Source organism: Nothobranchius furzeri, chromosome 17, assembly GCF_043380555.1.
Source record: "Nothobranchius furzeri strain GRZ-AD chromosome 17, NfurGRZ-RIMD1, whole genome shotgun sequence".
Lineage (NCBI taxonomy): Eukaryota > Metazoa > Chordata > Actinopteri > Cyprinodontiformes > Nothobranchiidae > Nothobranchius > Nothobranchius furzeri.
In genome coordinates, this window is record NC_091757.1 from 31,898,779 (window position 1) to 31,916,425 (window position 17,647).

At 43.3% G+C, this 17,647-nt stretch overlaps 1 protein-coding gene across 6 annotated transcripts; it reads right to left on the reverse strand.

Moving 5' to 3' along the window:
• Window positions 1-17,351, reverse strand: golga3 (golgin A3). 6 transcript variants are annotated; one of them, XM_015971987.3, is made up of 24 exons: window positions 17,267-17,351; window positions 16,299-16,451; window positions 13,040-13,315; window positions 12,217-12,329; window positions 11,413-12,059; window positions 11,217-11,325; window positions 10,412-10,718; window positions 10,127-10,329; window positions 9,882-10,019; window positions 9,622-9,783; window positions 9,161-9,529; window positions 7,909-7,986; window positions 6,901-7,164; window positions 6,692-6,786; window positions 6,240-6,456; window positions 5,564-5,707; window positions 2,334-2,531; window positions 2,103-2,219; window positions 1,763-1,902; window positions 1,533-1,665; window positions 1,152-1,274; window positions 800-964; window positions 543-709; window positions 1-416 (listed from the first exon to the last, which is right to left on the reverse strand). In XM_015971987.3, exons 2-24 carry the CDS (start codon window positions 16,420-16,422, stop codon window positions 230-232), a joined length of 4,476 nt encoding a protein of 1,491 aa, XP_015827473.3. In that variant the 5' UTR covers window positions 16,423-16,451; window positions 17,267-17,351; the 3' UTR covers window positions 1-229. The 6 variants fall into 6 exon arrangements, with proteins under 6 accessions (XP_015827473.3, XP_015827472.3, XP_015827470.3 ...); XM_015971986.3 differs by having other exon boundaries at window positions 13,166-13,315; window positions 16,299-16,589; window positions 17,267-17,347; XM_015971984.3 differs by having other exon boundaries at window positions 16,299-16,589; window positions 17,267-17,347.
• Window positions 17,352-17,647: the final 296 nt, after the last annotated feature.

Below are 17,647 nucleotides of genomic sequence, written 5' to 3' on the forward strand. Positions count from 1 at the left end.
TAGTTTCCTAACTTAATAAATAAATGTGACAAATGCTTAACATAAATATAAATAAAGAATAAAGCTATGGTATAAGGATTACTCTGCAATAGCACTTCTATGCTGATGGGGAAAATGCCAAATGTTGGCAGCCATTGTTAAGAAAAGAGAAAGGGAACATGGGGCTTAAAAGTGCCTTTTGTGGATAAAACCCCACTCCTCTTCTACTGACCTGAGATAAGTTCTTTAGTTATGATTGTTGCTGCTCTGATTCATTATTTTCCACCACAAAACTGTTTACCACTATGGATGATGTGGAGATGTTTTGGAGCTCTAGTTCAGCCATTCTCTCAGCTGTGCCTGTCCATGAGTTCATCGATTCATGTACCGTCATCGTGTGTTCCTCCATCTGCCTCTGAAGGCTGTCCATCTCTTCCCTGAGAAAAACAAACAAAAAAAGAAAGTATTATAATAAATCAGCCCCAAAGTATAGAAAGCTTTGCATAGTTTTACTGTCGGTGGTTTGCACTACACTTCATCAATAACTCTAACAACAACCTTACTTGAGATGCCGGAGACAATTGTGCAGATTGTTGAGAGGTTCCTTATAGACAGAAGTTGATGGTTTCAGCAACTCATCCAGAAGAGAGGCAGGTACTGGGCAGTCTGGAATCTTTACTGGTGCCACCGGGTTTGATGGGTTCCCATCGCTCTTCAGCTCCATACGCTGCTGCTCCAACATCATTACGGTATATCGTTAGTCCCTTAAGAATGGTTTCCCAATATGTAATTACATCTAGAAAGGAATAAAGAGCTTTACCCTCCTAAGACGATTCTGCTTCAGGTCCTGTTTGAGCTGCTGGTTCTGCAGCAGAACCGTCTTCATGCTGTTCCTCAGCTCCCCCACTTTGGCCTGCAGCATAAACTTGTCCTTTCTGGTGCCGCTCAGTTCCTCCTGCACCGATTCCAGCTCCACTTTGATGTTCTAATCAGAAATGTTGATGTTAGTTAACAACCAAATGTTGCAACTGTACCAATGTTACTGCAAAGACACAACTTTAGCTTAAGCGAATGTCATTTAACATATTGTCAAATATCAAGAATGTTTTTTTTTTTTTTTACAAGTTGGCTAGGTAGTAAATTATACTTTACAGTTTTGTGTGAAAACCTGCCTGCAGAGCTGTCTGTAAGTTGTCCAGCTCCCTCTGGTGACACTGCTCCATCATCTCCATCTGCTGCTTCTGAGCCTCGATCTCCCTCTGCCGCTGCTCCACCTCCCACTTCAGGTCCTCCACCTGAGTCAGCAGTCAGTGTTAGTCACAAAAGCCTGTCAGACATTTGATCTACAGCAAATTATGAGTCTGAGAGGTTGAAACAAAATTTAAAGAAGACATCATTATCCCCCCCCCCCCCCCCCCCAATGATTAAAGCTATAAATGAAAAATAAATGAACATCCTTCACAGTACATGAAGAGGATTGGGTTGTTTTATGATAATTTTTTTAAAATAGGATATAACATAACTTGGAGTTTTAGAATCTGTAGACTCCGTACCTCTTGGTTAGTGAGAGGCTGTTTAGCTAGTTCCTCGTCGAGTTGTTTCTGGAGGATCTGGAGCTGGCCATGAGCCTCAGCAAGCTCCTCTTGGAACCTGGAAACATCCTGAGTGTGCTGGTCATCTTGAGCCCTGCAAAAGGTAACAGAATTATTAAAAACAACTATATACCTGAAAGAGAAACAGTAACTAAATCTATAGTAGCCTTTTATCAGACCACTCTACGTACTGCAGTTTGTGAGCTTCACTCTGTAGAGTTTTAATGAGGTTTTCTTTGGCCTGCAAATCTTTCTTGACCTCTGAGAGCTCCAGCATGGCTGCTCTGTAGTGCCTTCTATTGTGGGCTGCCTCGGCCTTTGCTGCTGCCACCTAAAGGACAAAATGTGTAATAACAACCCCAAAACCCCTCAAAAACAGTACCACAGGTCTCCAAATCTAACAGATTACAAAAAGACAGGCAGCTATAATTGGAGTGGAAGCTGAGGCAATTTACAGTTTAGATGTTTCTGCATCTTTTGTGTAATATATTTTTTGAAATAGTTCTAACTAACAAAGCATAGAGCTTCTACCTGTTCTTTCAGGTCTTTGACTTTGGTTTTCTCTTTGTCCAGAGCAAGCTGTAGAGTTTGTACCATCTGCTTCATCTGCTGGTCCTCCTCCTCTTTCCGCCTAAGAACTGCTTGAACCTGAAAAAGACAAATTCCAAAACATTGTTTTTGTAAGAAACATGTTAATATTTTCCAATTTTCTCCAAAGATGTGCTTTTCAAACACTAAAAGATGCTGAAATAGATGTTTCACCTGCAAGTTGAGCTGGACAAGATCTGCCTCCCTTTTTGCCAAGGCTGACTCCAAAGTATTAGCATGCTCCCGCAGTGCACTGTGGGACTGAGCTAATCCTGCCAGTTTTCCTTTTTCATGTTCCAGCTCAAGTGCTAACTTCTTATTGGCATCTTCCAACTTTTTGATCCGTCTCTTGAAACAACGCGACTCTTGGAGCTGTAGAAACAACTTGTATCATGAACTTGTTGTGATGGGGAGTAAAAACTAGGGATGTTCTGATCTGATCATGTGATCTGGCCCGATCACGTGACTATCAAAAGATTGGAATCGGTTGGAAAAAAATTGGATTCAACAGTTAAAAATATGTTAATAAATACAGAGAAATTGCAGACAGACAGCAAAACGTTGTGGTTTCTCATTCTGCAGCACCTGAGCTGACCATGCCGGTAGCTTCAGGTGTTTCGCTGATAAAAGTTAGCCTGCTGGTTGTGGCAGCAGGTGCCTTCCCCGTCAAGGGAACGTGCATCAGTCAATATAGCCGCATAATGAGGACGTAAACTATTTAAAACATGAGTAACTACACTACTTTTAAATATATTCATATTATTAACAACCAGAAGAACCACCACAAAAGGAGGAGGAGGAACAGAATGAGCTGGATATTCCAACTAAAGCTCCAACAACAGAAGAGATCAAGACGGCATTGAAGGCCCTTAAAAACGGAAAAGCCCCTGGTATAGACCAAATTTCAGCTGAAATGTTGAAAGTAGACATAGAACGAACCAGCTTAGAGTTAAAACGAATCCTTGACATCATTTGGGCAAAAGAAATAGTGCCAACCCAATGGACCAAAGGGCTCATCTGCAAAATCCCTAAGAAAGGCAACCTTCAGGAATGCGGGAACTGGAGAGGAGTTACGCTGTTGCCTTTGGCCAGCAAGGTGCTTAGTAAGATCCTGATCAACAGAATTCAAACAGGAGTTGATCCGTCACTGAGGAAAGAACAAGCTGGCTTTAGGAAAGGAAGAGGAGCTGTAGACCAGATATTCATTCTTAGGAATATCTTGGAACAGGTCAATGAATGGAACGCAACATTGTACATCCACTTTGTTGACTTTGAAAAGGCATTCGATTCAGTTCATCGCGAAAGCCTTTGGACTATCATGCGCCAATATGGAATTCCCCCTAAGCTGATTCAGATGGTCAAGATCCTGTACGCCGACTTTCAGTGCGCCGTCATTGATGAAAATGAAATAACAGACTGGTTTCCAGTGACAACTGGAGTGAAACAAGGGTGCTGTATGTCAGGATTTTTGTTCCTACTGGTGATAGATTGGGTCATGAGGAGAACTGTGGAGGGTAAAAGAACCGGAATCAGATGGAACTTCATGACCATGCTGGAGGACCTAGACTATGCAGATGACATTGCCCTACTGTCCTCAATAATGGCACATCTTCAACACAAAACAACTAGGCTGGAGAAGAATGCAGCTAAAGTTGGACTGAGGCTGAATGCTGGAAAGTGTAGGATCATGAAGGTGAACAGTAAGAGGGAAGATAAGCTGAAAGTGGGAGAAAGAGAAGTGGAGGAGGTGGAGAGCTTCACATACTTGGGGGCAAGTGTCACTGAAGATGGTGGAGGCACAGCGGATATCAAGAGGAGGGTCGGATTGGCAAGTGCAAGGCACAAACAGCTTTCAAACATCTGGATGGCCAGTGACATCAGCAAAAAGACAAAGACTTCTCTGTTCAAAAGCCTCGTACTGCCAGTGCTACTATATGGATGTGAGACATGGAAACTGACAAAGGGAGAAGAAAAGAAACTCGACGCCTTCCAAACGAAGTGCCTAAGGAGGATCTTTAAGATCCGGTGGCAACAGCATGTTTCCAATAAGACAGTGCTAGAGATGGCACAGACAGAGAGGATCAGCGATGAGGTGAGGAGGAGGAGATGGAACTGGATCGGCCATGTGCTGCGAAAGGAGGAGACGAGCGACTGCGCTGTGGCTCTAGGTTGGGCGCCTGAAGGTCAAAGGAAAAGAGGCCGACCTAAAACAACTTGGCGGCAAGTGGCTGAAGCAGAGAAACAGAGCAGGATGGTGTTCATGGAACTCAACAAGAAGTGCAGCTGGAAATCGATCCCTGTGGAAAAATGATGTCCTTGCCTTATGTGCCTCCTGGCACAAAGAGAAATGATGATGATATTATTAACATGTTTTTTATCAATTTACTTCCTAAACAAGTGATGTGTTTTGGCAGATAAACTAAGGAAAGGTGCTTTTATAGGACACACCATGCCGGCAAATCAGTGTAATATTACCGCAATGGTATGTCTATAAACGTGCAATGCCGGCATGGCGTTGCGGGAATATTGTGGCATTCGTTCCGCCTCGCTTGGTTGTAGTATTGCCGCATCAGCCCCTCGCCTCTGACGGCTAAACGTGCGTCAGCCCCGCTAATCCCTTTGGAGCGACTGTGGGAGGCCCCCCCGCAGAAGAGGGTGGTCGCGTTAGTCACCTGTACTGCACGCCGGGTGCCAGCCGGAAGGAAAGCCGGCTGGACGGACGAGGAGACCATGGAGCTTCTGGCCGTGCGAGCGGACGAACAGATTAGTCGCCTTTTTACGGGGACGGTGAGAGACAGCTAGCTGTTCGACAGAGTGATGAAAACACCGGCTGAGCGGGGCGTCAAGCAGGACAAAAAGCAGGTCACATCAAAGCTAAAGGTTCTGAAAATGAAATTTCATCAGTCTGACGTGTCTTTCGTCTGACGCTGAATGCGCGACCCTGTACGTCACATGTGGGGGGGCCGCCCAGCCACCTCCCTATATCCCGTCTTGGACGGAGAGGTGCCTGATGGCAGTTTATTCTAGCTTCAGCTTTGCTACTATAAATGCCAACATCCTCCCCAGGGTGCCGCGGAAATTCCCGTTTTGAAAACGCTATGGTCCTGTAAAAACGGCTAGAATGACATAAATACAAAAAAAAAAAGATACCTAAATAATAAAAAAAAAAATTCAAGAAAAACTTGGACGATTTCCCCTTTTTCCCCCTTATTTTAACACTTTACTGAAGGACTGGATTGGGACTCGGTATCGGCAGATACTCAAAATCAAATGACTCAGGCTCGGATTGGGAACAAACAAAATGTGATCGGAACATCCCTAGTTGAAACACGACATGGGTAAAATACAAAAGTTCAAAAAACGTAACAAAATCACAAGGTGGCGCACACAGTCTACCATTTTACCTCATCCTCAAGCTCCAGAACCTTCTCTTGGTACTCCTCCAGCTCAGTAGAGGTGAGGGTGATCACCTCCTGCAGCTCCTTTTCAAGCATGGTCTTGTTGTTTGTCACAGCCTGGAGCTCAGCTTGGAGGAGCTCGATTTTCTCCTGCAGGACAAATAAAACCATGGTAAGTTTCAACCAGTTCCAGACAGTCAAAACTAAAGACATGAAGAAATATTTACGTAGAATATTGAATAAATCTTTGTTTAAAACAAAACAAATGCCTGTTTGGACTGGACTAAAGATGGCAAAAGATCCGTTCTCCCACTTAAAATACAAGTTAACTGCAGAAGCTGCGTTTCCACTACAGGAGTTCAACAACATCTCTGGGAGGGGGGGGGGGGGGGGGGAGTGGCAGGGAGAATATGCTTGCTTGGTCCTCTCAGGCGTTTTCTCCATACTCCATGCTTCCCCCACCCCACTACCATCCCAGTACGAGTTACAAGGCATTCATTCCTAGTAGTAACCAATGCAAATGTATTGATTAAATGGCTGTTCCACAACTTTAAACAGGTTTATGAGTCTTTCATTTTCAAACCATCAACTACAAAAGACACTAAATGGTCAAAGACCTTGTATCAAAGGCCTTTCCCTTGTCCTGTGTAACATACTGTTGTAACGGTAATAAAGGAGTTACCTGTAAAGCCTGGCTGTTTCCTCCATCTAACACCTGGGCCCGGAGTTTGACCAGTTCTGCCTCTGCGGTCTCCTTCTCAGTCAGAGCTTCTTGGAGCCTTCTGCTTAGGATGCCGACAGCGTTCTCATATGCTTTGTGTTTAGCTTTCATTTCTTTCTGAGTGCTGGTCAAATCCGTCCCCAGCCTCTTCATGCGTACTTTCTGCTCCGAGATGGCTCTGTTCAGATGAACACAAGGTATTTACTTGACTGTTCTGAGAGCAGAAAATGTGGATACGAGATATTGTTTTTACAAATGTAGACAAAACATGCAGGTACTGAGACTGACTCATATTTTTGTACTATACAAGTATTGTCCCACACTGATTTTTTAAAGGTGGAACCAAAACATCAATGTGCATCACAGTCCAGGTCTGTTGGACTCCCCAAACCTCCAAGAAGCACATGACTCACTTTTTGGCTTCACCCTCCATTTGCTCCACCTGTTTCCGCAGGCCTTCATTTTCTTGAGTCACTGCTGCTAGCTGGCTCTGGTCGAACTGCAGAGACTGGGTAAGGAGAGTAACAGAGGGCTTTCCATTAAAATCTTTATGAAAACTTCCATTTTAAAATTTAAAAAATCCAGAAATAAAATTATTTACCACAGAGACAAAACACTGTACCTGAATTTGGGTTTCTAGCTGATCCCTTTCTGTCTGAATGGCTTGCAGATGGGTTTCCATGTTACTCATTTGCTCCTGGACTCTTGTGACCTCCTTCTGTAACCGGGCCTGCTCCAGCTCTGCCCTCTGCTTCTCACCTTGAACACCCAGCAGCTCCTGCTTCAGGTCCTTCACCTCCGTTAAAAGACGCTTTTTAGTGGATTTGAGTTCATTAATCAGCTGATCTTTGGAGCTGGCATCACGGCGGTAGGCTTCCACCATCACCTGTGAAGACATTTACTTAAAGGTTTATAAAGATCAACAATTCTGGGAAAATAACTGAGTAGTCCGGCTCAAAAGAGCGCCAACGTCATCTGAATTTCACTCATCTACGGGTGTGAGTGAGATCAAAATCTATTTGATGCTCTCTCTAAAATTCTATTCAAGGATTTTTCTTATAAAACTGAAAACATTACAGGGAAGGAAAAAATACAGTTAAAAATCAAATTTTTGAATCAGTCACTCTGCTGTGTCATTATCTAACATGCAGATAAAAAGACAAATGATGGAAAAAAAGAGAAGCTAACTTGCAGAGTGCCAATGCTTCTCTGTGGCCTTTACATACTTTGAGTATTTAGTCATGTTCAAGTACGTGACTCATTAGAGACGCTTCATCCTTAAAGTTTTAGATGCAAAAGAAAGAAAGGGTTTGTGAAAGACAGCATTTTCACAAATGGCAGCCCACCAGAACAATTAACTCCGCCCTCCTGATGACAGCTTGTCAGTTTGATAAAGCAACCACTGCCCATTCTGCTGAGACATGTCAAGATGCATTTTGGGTATTCTTCAGAAAGTCTGACTTCCATCTGGCTCTAAAATTCACCCTCCTACGACCGCCACGAGATTTATGACAAATCTCTAAATGTACTTGGAAGTGTTAAATGTGGCTTTTCTTCCTGGCTCCTTTGAATTTGAACTAGAGAGAGGTGCGTGATTAAACCATCGGAGGAAAGAGGAGGTGTGTTTTACCTTTTGCTGCAGAAACTGCTCCTTTAATTTCTGAGTTTGTTTCTTTAAGGAATTATTCTCTTGCTGTAGCGCTTCGATCTGTAACATAACAATTTAATGATCGTAAACAAGATAATTTTATTTACTCTGAAAAAAAAAACAGATATAAAACCAATTTTTTTAAAATAAAACTAAAGACTACAAGTCCTAGAAAAATCAACTTTGATAAAATCTCACATAAAAAACTCAGCATTTTTAAGAAATAAGCATTTGTTTCATGCATCAACAATGTTCTACCATCGTACAGCTTTACATATATTGTCAAGAACAAATATCTGTAAACTATAATAAAGTGGTTCTCTCACATTTGTCTAAAAACCTTCACCAATAACACGTTTCGGACCAAAAGCAACCACTGGACCATCTGGCTGTCGATCTTGCCGACCCGCTGCAGTTCCGTGCTTCCCTGGGTCCTCTACTCGTCACACACACTCACATTCAGCAACAGAACACTGCTGGTGTGAGAGGTTCTCGCTCTCAACAATACCAGAGAAGCAGAACAGCCGACTGTAACCACTTGAACTTTAGGACAAACTACTAGAGTCCCCAAAAGAAAAACACCATTTGGAGTCATGGACAATAAAAGACGTAGAAAAGGGCGACTGGTGTTTAGCGCTATCTCGTTGCCTCCAGCATTGCGGGTTTCCGGTAATGGCAGAAGCGTCTCAAGGAAGATACTAGAGGTCGACCGATTTTGGTTTTTCTATTGCCGACATCGATGCCAATAAGTAAAGATCAGCCGATGGCAGATTTGTGCTGCCAATATTTTGGGCCGATTTTTATGGATGGACATTTTCAACCTTATTTTCATGCTAAAATGTCACCAATAACATCGGTTGATGAATAAAACTTCAGAAGCTGAATCAGTTTTTGAAAACTGAATTTAACCAGCTGTTAAACTTAATTTTGCGCATCGTTGTGTTAAAAATCCGACATCTGACTTAAGTTAATCACAAAAATCTGTAAACTGACCAAGTATTAAATATTATTTATCAGGAACGTAAAAATACACAAATTAAATTCTGCAACCGCACCGGGCTGCCGGGGGATGTGTCTGACTTTACTGAGGGGGTCTATCGGCCCATGCTGATGTGTAAACCAACCGATATCCGTCTACCCCTAGAAGACACCGGGGAAGGGGGTTAGCTTGTTTGCAGATTGGCTATAATAGCTTTGAGTAGTTAATGGAGTTAAAATGCCAGCTGTCTCGTACCTGGCTGGCTTTGACTTGGACTTCCTGTCTGAGCTGATCCAGCATATCTGAAGCCACCAGTACATCTTCTCCCAGACGCTCAGCTCCCTCATCAAGCTGGCTCTTGTCAGCGCGGGCTGCCAGCAGAGCAACCTCCAGGACGATTTTCTCTTTCTGGAGAAACTGAATGTTCTCATCCTTGGTGCTGCTGTCTGCTTGCAGCTCAGCCAGCTGGGTCTGGAGCTCCATGCACCGGGCCTCCAGCTGGTTGATGCCCTGTTCTTTGGTATGTAGGTTCTCCTGAGTTGTTGTCAGCTGGCGCATCAACTCCAGATGTTCTTTCTGAAGTGACTGCAGCTGCACATCCTTTTGGGAAAGGGTCAACTTTATCTAAAAAGAGAGAGAAAAAAAAAAAGAGTTCAGCACAAACCACAGCCCACCCCAGAGGGAAAGCACGTGGGTGTTTATCATGGCGTGACTACCTGCTCCAGTTCCCTCTCCAGGGTGCTGGCTGTGTTAGCCAGTTTTACTAATCGCTCTTGCTCTTCTTCAAACTCCTCCAGCTTATGGTGCAGGTCATCCTCCACCATAGTCTTTGCATCTTGAATCTGTTTGTAAGCAGCCTCTTGTGTCATCATGTCTGCCTGCATCACAGTGAAAGGGTTCAAAGTAAGTCACACAGAAGACCCTCAGGATGCTGCATGTGGCTTTGTAAAAGCAGGCAAGTGATAAGGTAATATACCTCGATGCTCTGCAGCTGTACGGCTATACGCTCTTTTTCTTTGATGGAGCGATGCTGGGTCTCAGTGAGTTGATGAGAAAGTGTCACATTTTCCAGCTTCAAATGTTCCATCACACCAATCTGAGTGATCTGTCCAGTCTTTGAACAATGGGGGAAAATAAAACAAATCAAGTCACATGCAAAAGCTTAATTTACAGTTGGCCAGTGCTTACCACTTGTACCAGAATAAAAAACTTTGTTCTTACCTGCATGTTAGCCATTTCACTTTGCAGTCGCACTCTAGCCTCCTGAGCCACAGCCAGCTGCTGCTGGTACCACAGCCTGACCTGCTGGAGGGAGTCGATCTCAGCCTGAGATGTCTTCAGTCGGCTCTGCAGTGTGCTGCGCTCCAGCTGCACCTGCTGAAGCTGATTCTGAAGACCACCCATCTGCTGACGCAACTCTTGGACTGCAAATAACCAACACAACCATTTAAAAAGCACATGGACATGGGAAACTACACCCTCACTTTCTGGATCTCTACCACCCACCTGTGTTGTCTCTTGAAGCCGCTGTGTTTTGCAGCTCTTGCACTTTCACCATCAGCCTGTTGTACTGGTCTTCAGACACCTTCAGGTCATTGTTTAGTGAACTCAAACTGGCATTCTTGCTCTCCAGGCTGCTCTGGAGCTCCAACATGGCCTTCTCTAACTGGCTGCAGTTTTGCCGCAGCGTTCCAACCTCGGTGGTGAGAGCGTTTTGCTTCTCGTGGTCGATTTGAGCCTCTTCGTTTTTAGCCTGCAGCTGGGCATTTACTGTAGCAAGCTGGGCCTGAAGCTCCGTTTTCTCCTTAAGAGCCTACAGAAAAGCAACCCGAGCGTACCCAATGGGTTCAGTGTGATTATACATTTTAGAGGTCTGACATCTCTCTAGTCAAAATCCTTGTTTTATTCTCAGTGAAGCCCAGGGAAGCTGTGGCTACATTGTAGTTCATTAGTGTGTGAATATGTGCGTGTACGGGTAAATGACTGAATGTGTTGTAAAGTGCCTTGGGGGGTTGTAGAACTGTAGAAATGCAGGACATTTACCGTTGACTTCATGTAATATTCTAACTATCTGAGATTTTGGATGTGGGGTTTTCATAAGCTGTAAGCCACAGTTATCACAATTATAACAAATAAAAACAGATCAGCTTCACTTTTTAAATTTAGTCACTGAATTACATGAACTTTTACACCATTTTCTAATTTTCTGAGTCTCGTGTATTAACTAAACCAGAACACTGACACTACACATCAGGTGCAACATGGCAGATGAATAAAAAACTGGATGATTAGAATTCCTTTGTTAAATTACCTGACTGGCCTCAGATGACAAGGACTCTAGCTGACCCTCCAGTCTCACTTTCTCTTTCATCACCTGCAGCATTTCATCGTGACCCATCACTGAACTTTCCAAAGAAACACTGAAAGAAAAAATGCGGATGTGAACTTCACTAAAACTGAAATTTTAAACAACATCCGAGGTCTTTTCTATCTGAGAGAGGTCTTACCTGCTGGAGAAACTGTCCCTGCGGCTGCGAGGTTCAGCCGCCCCTTCTCTTTCCTGTTCCATCTCCAGGAGGTGCCGCTCCTCACTCGCTGCCTGAAGAACTTCTTGTAAGGACGGGAACTGACCCATGGCTTCAGGAGCAATCTCCCTTCCCTCCACAGTGTAGGGGCCTCGTTGTCTTTCCACTGCAGCAAAGAGCAGGCCGTACGTCCCCCTGGTGGACGCGCTGCTGTAAGAAGAGCTGTCACTATCGTTGCCATCATTTCCAGGCCTTACGCCCAATTCGCTGCCATCCACTTCTGATATGTTGTCACTGATTTCAGACAGTGTGGACACAGAGCTAATGGTGGACTGGAGGTAGCCCATTTCTGCTGTAGTCACTCCCGCTCCTCCACCACCTTCACTCTCAGGAGACTTGTAGTCAGCCAATGAGTGAATCTTACTGGGGCGAGGGGATCTAGACTTCCTCTCCTTAGAAGGTGGAATTCCCAGACTTCCTAGTTTAGGCCCACGCGGAACACTGGTCCTGAGGAAGGAATACTCTTTGGTCATGGCGACTGTGTTTGCCCGGGGTAGAGCCTCAGGGTGGAGCATGAGTTCTGGGTCTAGAGTACTGGAAGGCCTGCTTTTGGGTGAGGTGCGATGGGACTGGAGAAGGAAAAAACAATGTTAATCCAACATGAAGCTTTAATGTAATTCAGATATTTTATTAAACAGACATGAGCCTAAATCAGTAAGACTCTGCAGTGGCCCCCAGCTAGGAGCAAGGAAGCCACAGATTTAATCTGAAGAAGTAGCTACGCACCCTCTCCTTATGTCTCTGTACCCTGTACTGTTTGAGCTGCTCCTCCAGACGTCGGCGAGCATCCAGACGAATCTTTTCTTCATTTTCCATCTCCAGTGATGGTTTCTGATTGGCTGTAGGCAGAAAGGTTTGGGCAATCTTAAAACTGGCCCCGTCAAAGCATGAACACCAGAACTGACATAACACATGCAAAAACTAAACTTGTTGTTGTTATTGTTGTTGTTAGCCTCAAGGGCAACATGCCGATTATCACGTGTAAGTCGCTTTGGACAAAAGCGTCTGCTAAATACATAAACATAAACTCTGCTGCTGTGTTGTTTCCCTGTAAATATGTACAAGTCATGTGTAGACGAACAATTTTACTTAAACTGGACTCAGAAAAGCCCAAAAGTTTTAAAATACAAATTCAGGATAGTTATGTAAATCTCACTGGAACGACGCATTAAGCAGAAATGCTGATTCAGATATTTGATGAAGTGTAAAACCATCTTTGTAGCAGTTTTTATGTGTAAGAAAACTAAATCATAATCATGATTAAAAAGGTTACATTTCAAGAATTATTTCCAAAACAGTCATGTAGCCACACAAAATTCAAATCAAGCACCCACACATAAAATTAATGAAACACCAACCACCTGTGTTTTAGACAGATGGCAGACTCACAACTACAGGAAAGTCCTAATGAAGCCTTCTTTATAGACAATACACACAAAAAGAAGTTAGAAAGGATAAATGGGCTAAAAAATCAAAACACTCTGCAGCAAAATGTGAAAAGTAAAAAGGGAACAGAGGGGGCATCCACTCCATATTATCGTTTGCTTACACAATTCAGTCTCCTGCATAGGCATACTGAGTTTGAGCGACTGCAAAGCATCACCCTTGTGAATGGTGACCTCAGCACTGGCCCCCTCAGACTCCTCTACCCTTGTGGGTGGACAAGCTTCCACACCTGGGGAGGGATCTTGGGTCTGTGAGCTGATGGGGGAGCTGGTGCTCAAGGGGGGAACTGTTGGAGGCAGGGACCCATTGATTAGGGTGTCTCCCATAGCACAGAGTCCATCTGCTAGTCCGTTAGGTATCACGTCTGACATGAGAGGACCTCAAAGAAAAGGAAGAAAAGTTTAAGTCCAGATCAGGCACATTCAGAAAAGATTATTTCATCAGTGATACAATCACAGAGCTCCTGGTGTTCAATCTGTTTTGTTCAACTGTTTACAAAAACAAAAGAACACAAACTTTTCAACACCTCTTTCTAAAATCAGTTATGTTTTTACACTATGACCATCATGGCTCCCTGCGGTGTTCTTTGTATACTTTTATTCCACTTTAGATTTCATGAACTCATGAATCAATATCCTTTTGAAAGTTCACCATCTGGCAATAGTTGAATCTCTCTGAACAACCCCACCCCCTTCAGTTCCTCAAAAAAAAAAAAAAAATAGGTTGGAGACTGCTGCTGCATCTACAAACCTAAAATCATTTCTTTAAACATACGATGATGCAAATCTGACCTCAAATCCCCCTCGGGTCTGGGATACTCGTCTGCAACCTCCAGCTAGTGTTTGACGTGAAATGGTTTAAAAACTCCAGAGTTAACCAGGCTCTGAGGAATGTGAGAACTAATAAACGTGACCATCTTGATGAACTGGTTTGACAACTTGCTAAGCAAAAATATCTTGAGTGGAAACAATATCAAGCAACATTCACGCATCAGTTGTCAACTGACATACACTCAACAGAAATATAAATGCAACACCTTTGTTTCTGCTCCGATTTTTCACGAGATGGACTTAAAGATCCAAAATTCATTCCAGATACACAATATTACCATTTCTCTCAAACATTGTTCACAAATCAGTCTAAATGTGTGATAGTGAGCACTTCTGTTTGCTGAGATAATCCATCCCACCTCACAGGTGTGCCACATCAAGATGCTGATCTGACATCATGAGTAGTGCACAGGTGTACCTTAGACTGCCCACAATAAAAGGCCACCCTGGAATGTGCAGTTTTGTCTCACAGCAAAATGCCACAGATGCCACAAGCATTGAGGGAACGTGCAATTGGCATGACGACAGCAGGAATGTCAACCAGATCTGTTGCTTGTGCATTGAATGTTAATTTCTCCGCCATAAGCCGTCTCCAAAGGCTTTTCAGAGAATATGGCAGTACATCCAACCGGCCTCACAACCGCAGACGACGTGTAACCACACCAGCCCAGGACCTCCACATCCAGCAGGTTCACCTCCAAGATCGTCTGAGACCAGCCACTCAGACAGCCGCTGAAACAATTGATTTGCATAACCAAACAATTTCTGCACCAACTGTCAGAAACCGTCTCAGGGAAGCTCAACTGCATGCTCGTCGTCCTCATTGGGGTCTTGACCTGACTACAGCTCGTCGCCGTAACAGACTTGAGTGGGCAAATGCTCACATTCGATGGCATCTGGCACGTTGGAGGTGTTCTCTTCACGGATGAATCTCGGTTGACATTGTTCAGGGCAGATGGCAGCGTGTGTGGCGTCATGTGGGTGAGCGCTTTGCTGATGTCAATGTTGTGGATCGAGTGGCCCATGGTGGTGGTGGGGTTAATGGTATGGGCAGGCATCTGCTATGGACGAAGAACACAGGTGCATTTTATTGATGCCATTTTGAATGCACAGAGGTACCGTAATGAGATCCTGAGGCCCATTGTTGTGCCATGAACATCACCTCATGTTTCAGCAAGATAATGCACGGCCCCATGTTGCAAGGATCTATACACAATTCTTGGAAGCTGAAAATGTCCCAATTCTTGCATGGCCAGCATTCTCACCGGACATGTCACCCGTTGAGCATGTTTGGGATGTGCTTGAAGGGCGTATATGACAGCATGTACCAGTTCCCACTAATATCCAACAGCTTCGCACAGCCACTGAAGAAGAGTGGACCAACATTCCACAGGCCACAATTGACAATCTGATAAACTCTATGCGAAGAAGATGTGTTGCACTGCATGTTGCAAATGGTGGTCACACCAGATACTGACCGGTTCTGAGTCCCCAGGCCCCCAATAAAGCAAAAAACTGCACATTCCAGGGTGGCCTTTTATTGTGGGCAGTCTAGGGTACATCTGTGCACTACTCATGATGTCAGATCAGCATCTTGATGTGCCACACCTGTGAGGTGGGATGGATTATCTCAGCAAAGCAGATGTGCTCATTATCACACATTTAGACTGATTTGTGAACAATGTTTGAGAGAAATGGTAATATTGTGTATCTGGAATGAATTTTAGATCTTTAAGTCCATCTCATGAAAAATCGGGAGCAGAAACAAAGGTGTAGCGTTTATATTTTTGTTGAGTGTATATTCATCTGCTTTTGACCATGTATGAATTAAAATGTCCTGAAAATGTGGTAAAAAATTGACTGTCGTGTTCAACGTCAACTTCTTTAACATTTTGATAGAAGCTGTGGAAATATTTAGTGATTTTAATGATCTGCTGCCAAAGATGAAATCATCGGACTTGTAAATAGAAAGCATGATATAAGTCATTTAAGACTCCCAATGCAAAGGCAATGCTTCTGATCTTAAAGCCACACAGGGACGGGAACCACTTTTCAGCCTGTGAAAATGTGGGATCAACTAAGTGGTTTAAAAGGAAAAATATATTGCTTTAATTATTTTAAAACTGACTCTTGTAAATGTCAAATAATATAAGATACATTTTTATTTTCCCCTGATGATTTCTTATAATGAAATACAAACAATGCTGACCTGATGACGATGAAAATTAGAACTCTGCTCAGGTATTTAACATGTTTATTCAAAGACTAGTGTAACAGAGGAGTAACACAAGCCATGCATCCCATTAAACAGATTCTAGATAAAGGAGTTGCTTTGTTTATCTCCACAACATGTCTAAGGAGAAATCACTTAAAATTCTAGAAGTAGAAGGTTTTTAATTCTTGCATAAAACTTTGACTTGATTTATCAATAAGCGCTCCATTGATCCCCTCTGTTATCTATGTGAGTGGGATGGGTGGGGTCACATCTGCTCACTCCTTTCACCTTTCCTATCAAATGGGATCTGCACTCACCATTTAGAAAAGTCTTTGTTTTCTCTGCATTCCCCAGGTCCTGGTTCAGATGTGTGCCACATTCTGTAGAGAAGTCCTTCTCTTTACATTTCACAACTGGATCCTGCAGAGCACTGGCCTCCATCTGCTTCACCTCTGGTTGGCTGATATAAACTTCCATTAAGAAGATAAACGTTCACAATGCAGCTATTGCTTTTCTGAGGAACAACTTCTTATAAATCCATCATCTGGAGAAGCAGAATGCACCACAGCGTGTCTGTGCCCCAGATAAGCACGTTTAAACTCGAATCACTGAGGGGAAAATACATTTTAAAATGTCAAAACACATCAGTGTGGGTATCCTCACAGGTGTCCCATTGTGGGCTCTACTGAGGTTATGTAACAATACAGATCTTTAAACGTGAGGCAAGCACTAACGAGCTGGCTCAACAGTTTACGTGTATTGTGTCTACCTAAAAATAACATTAATTGCAGTAACATTACGTTTGTGAGCAAATAGTTACATGAGACGCTTTCAAAACGGATGTTGACAGACGAATGCACAGAACCGAAATACACAGCGGCATTCTGTCTCCCGTGTTCGTGCCAACACCTACCACTTAACCTTTGACTTGTTTCATTCAGCAATCGAAACTGTGATTAAATGATAAATATACATTTAAAACGAGTGTCCTACAACGTTGCTTTAAGAATCTGGTACACATAAAAGTAACATTGGCAGATGACAGACTAGAGAACAGGTGGCTAAAACTAGACAGCGATGCTAACAAAACAGCTAGCTGTGTTTTGACAGGAAGCTAACTTGTTAGCTCAAACCAACCGATAGCGAAACTGGAAGGGGGACCTCAAACAATATATTTTAAAGAATTCAACAAATTTTACACTTGCACGAAGGTGTGTCACCATACCAAAGTGTGAGTATAAAATGACAATTTCGCAAAATATGAAAAAAAATACTAAATGCTTACCTTTTTTTCTACGACCTGCGTCTTTTACTACGTGGCTGTTTAGTTTCCGTTCCCGTAGCTGTCCGACTAGAAACACTAAACAACGAATGTGTCCTAGGGGTGACAAGAGAAGTCTGTCGATGTGAAAGTGAAAAGGGGAGATCAAGTTACACAGCTTGTGAATTTATTACTGGGAGTTCAGCTGTGACATTTATTACACGAATATTATTTTGAAGGGACATCGTCTCTGGATGGTGAACTTAGGGACGTCGTTCTGCACGTCAACACAACCACCATATTGGGGAGAAATGGATGTTAGAATGTTGGTATGATTGTGTATTGAAATAATTTATTTCAATAAACATTTAAGGCCTTTGTTACTAGCAAACTGTACAGAAATAA

Coding starts and splice junctions, on each gene's coding strand:
- golga3 (XM_015971984.3), bottom strand. CDS start 16,458: ATGGAAGTTTATATCAGCCAACCAGAGGTGAAGCAGATGGAGGCCAGT. Junction 11,326..11,412: donor AGGGACAGTTTCTCCAGCAG/GTAAGACCTCTC, acceptor TTTTTCTTTCAG/TGTTTCTTTGGAAAGTTCAG. Junction 1,666..1,762: donor AGTGAAGCTCACAAACTGCA/GTACGTAGAGTG, acceptor TACCTTTTGCAG/GGCTCAAGATGACCAGCACA.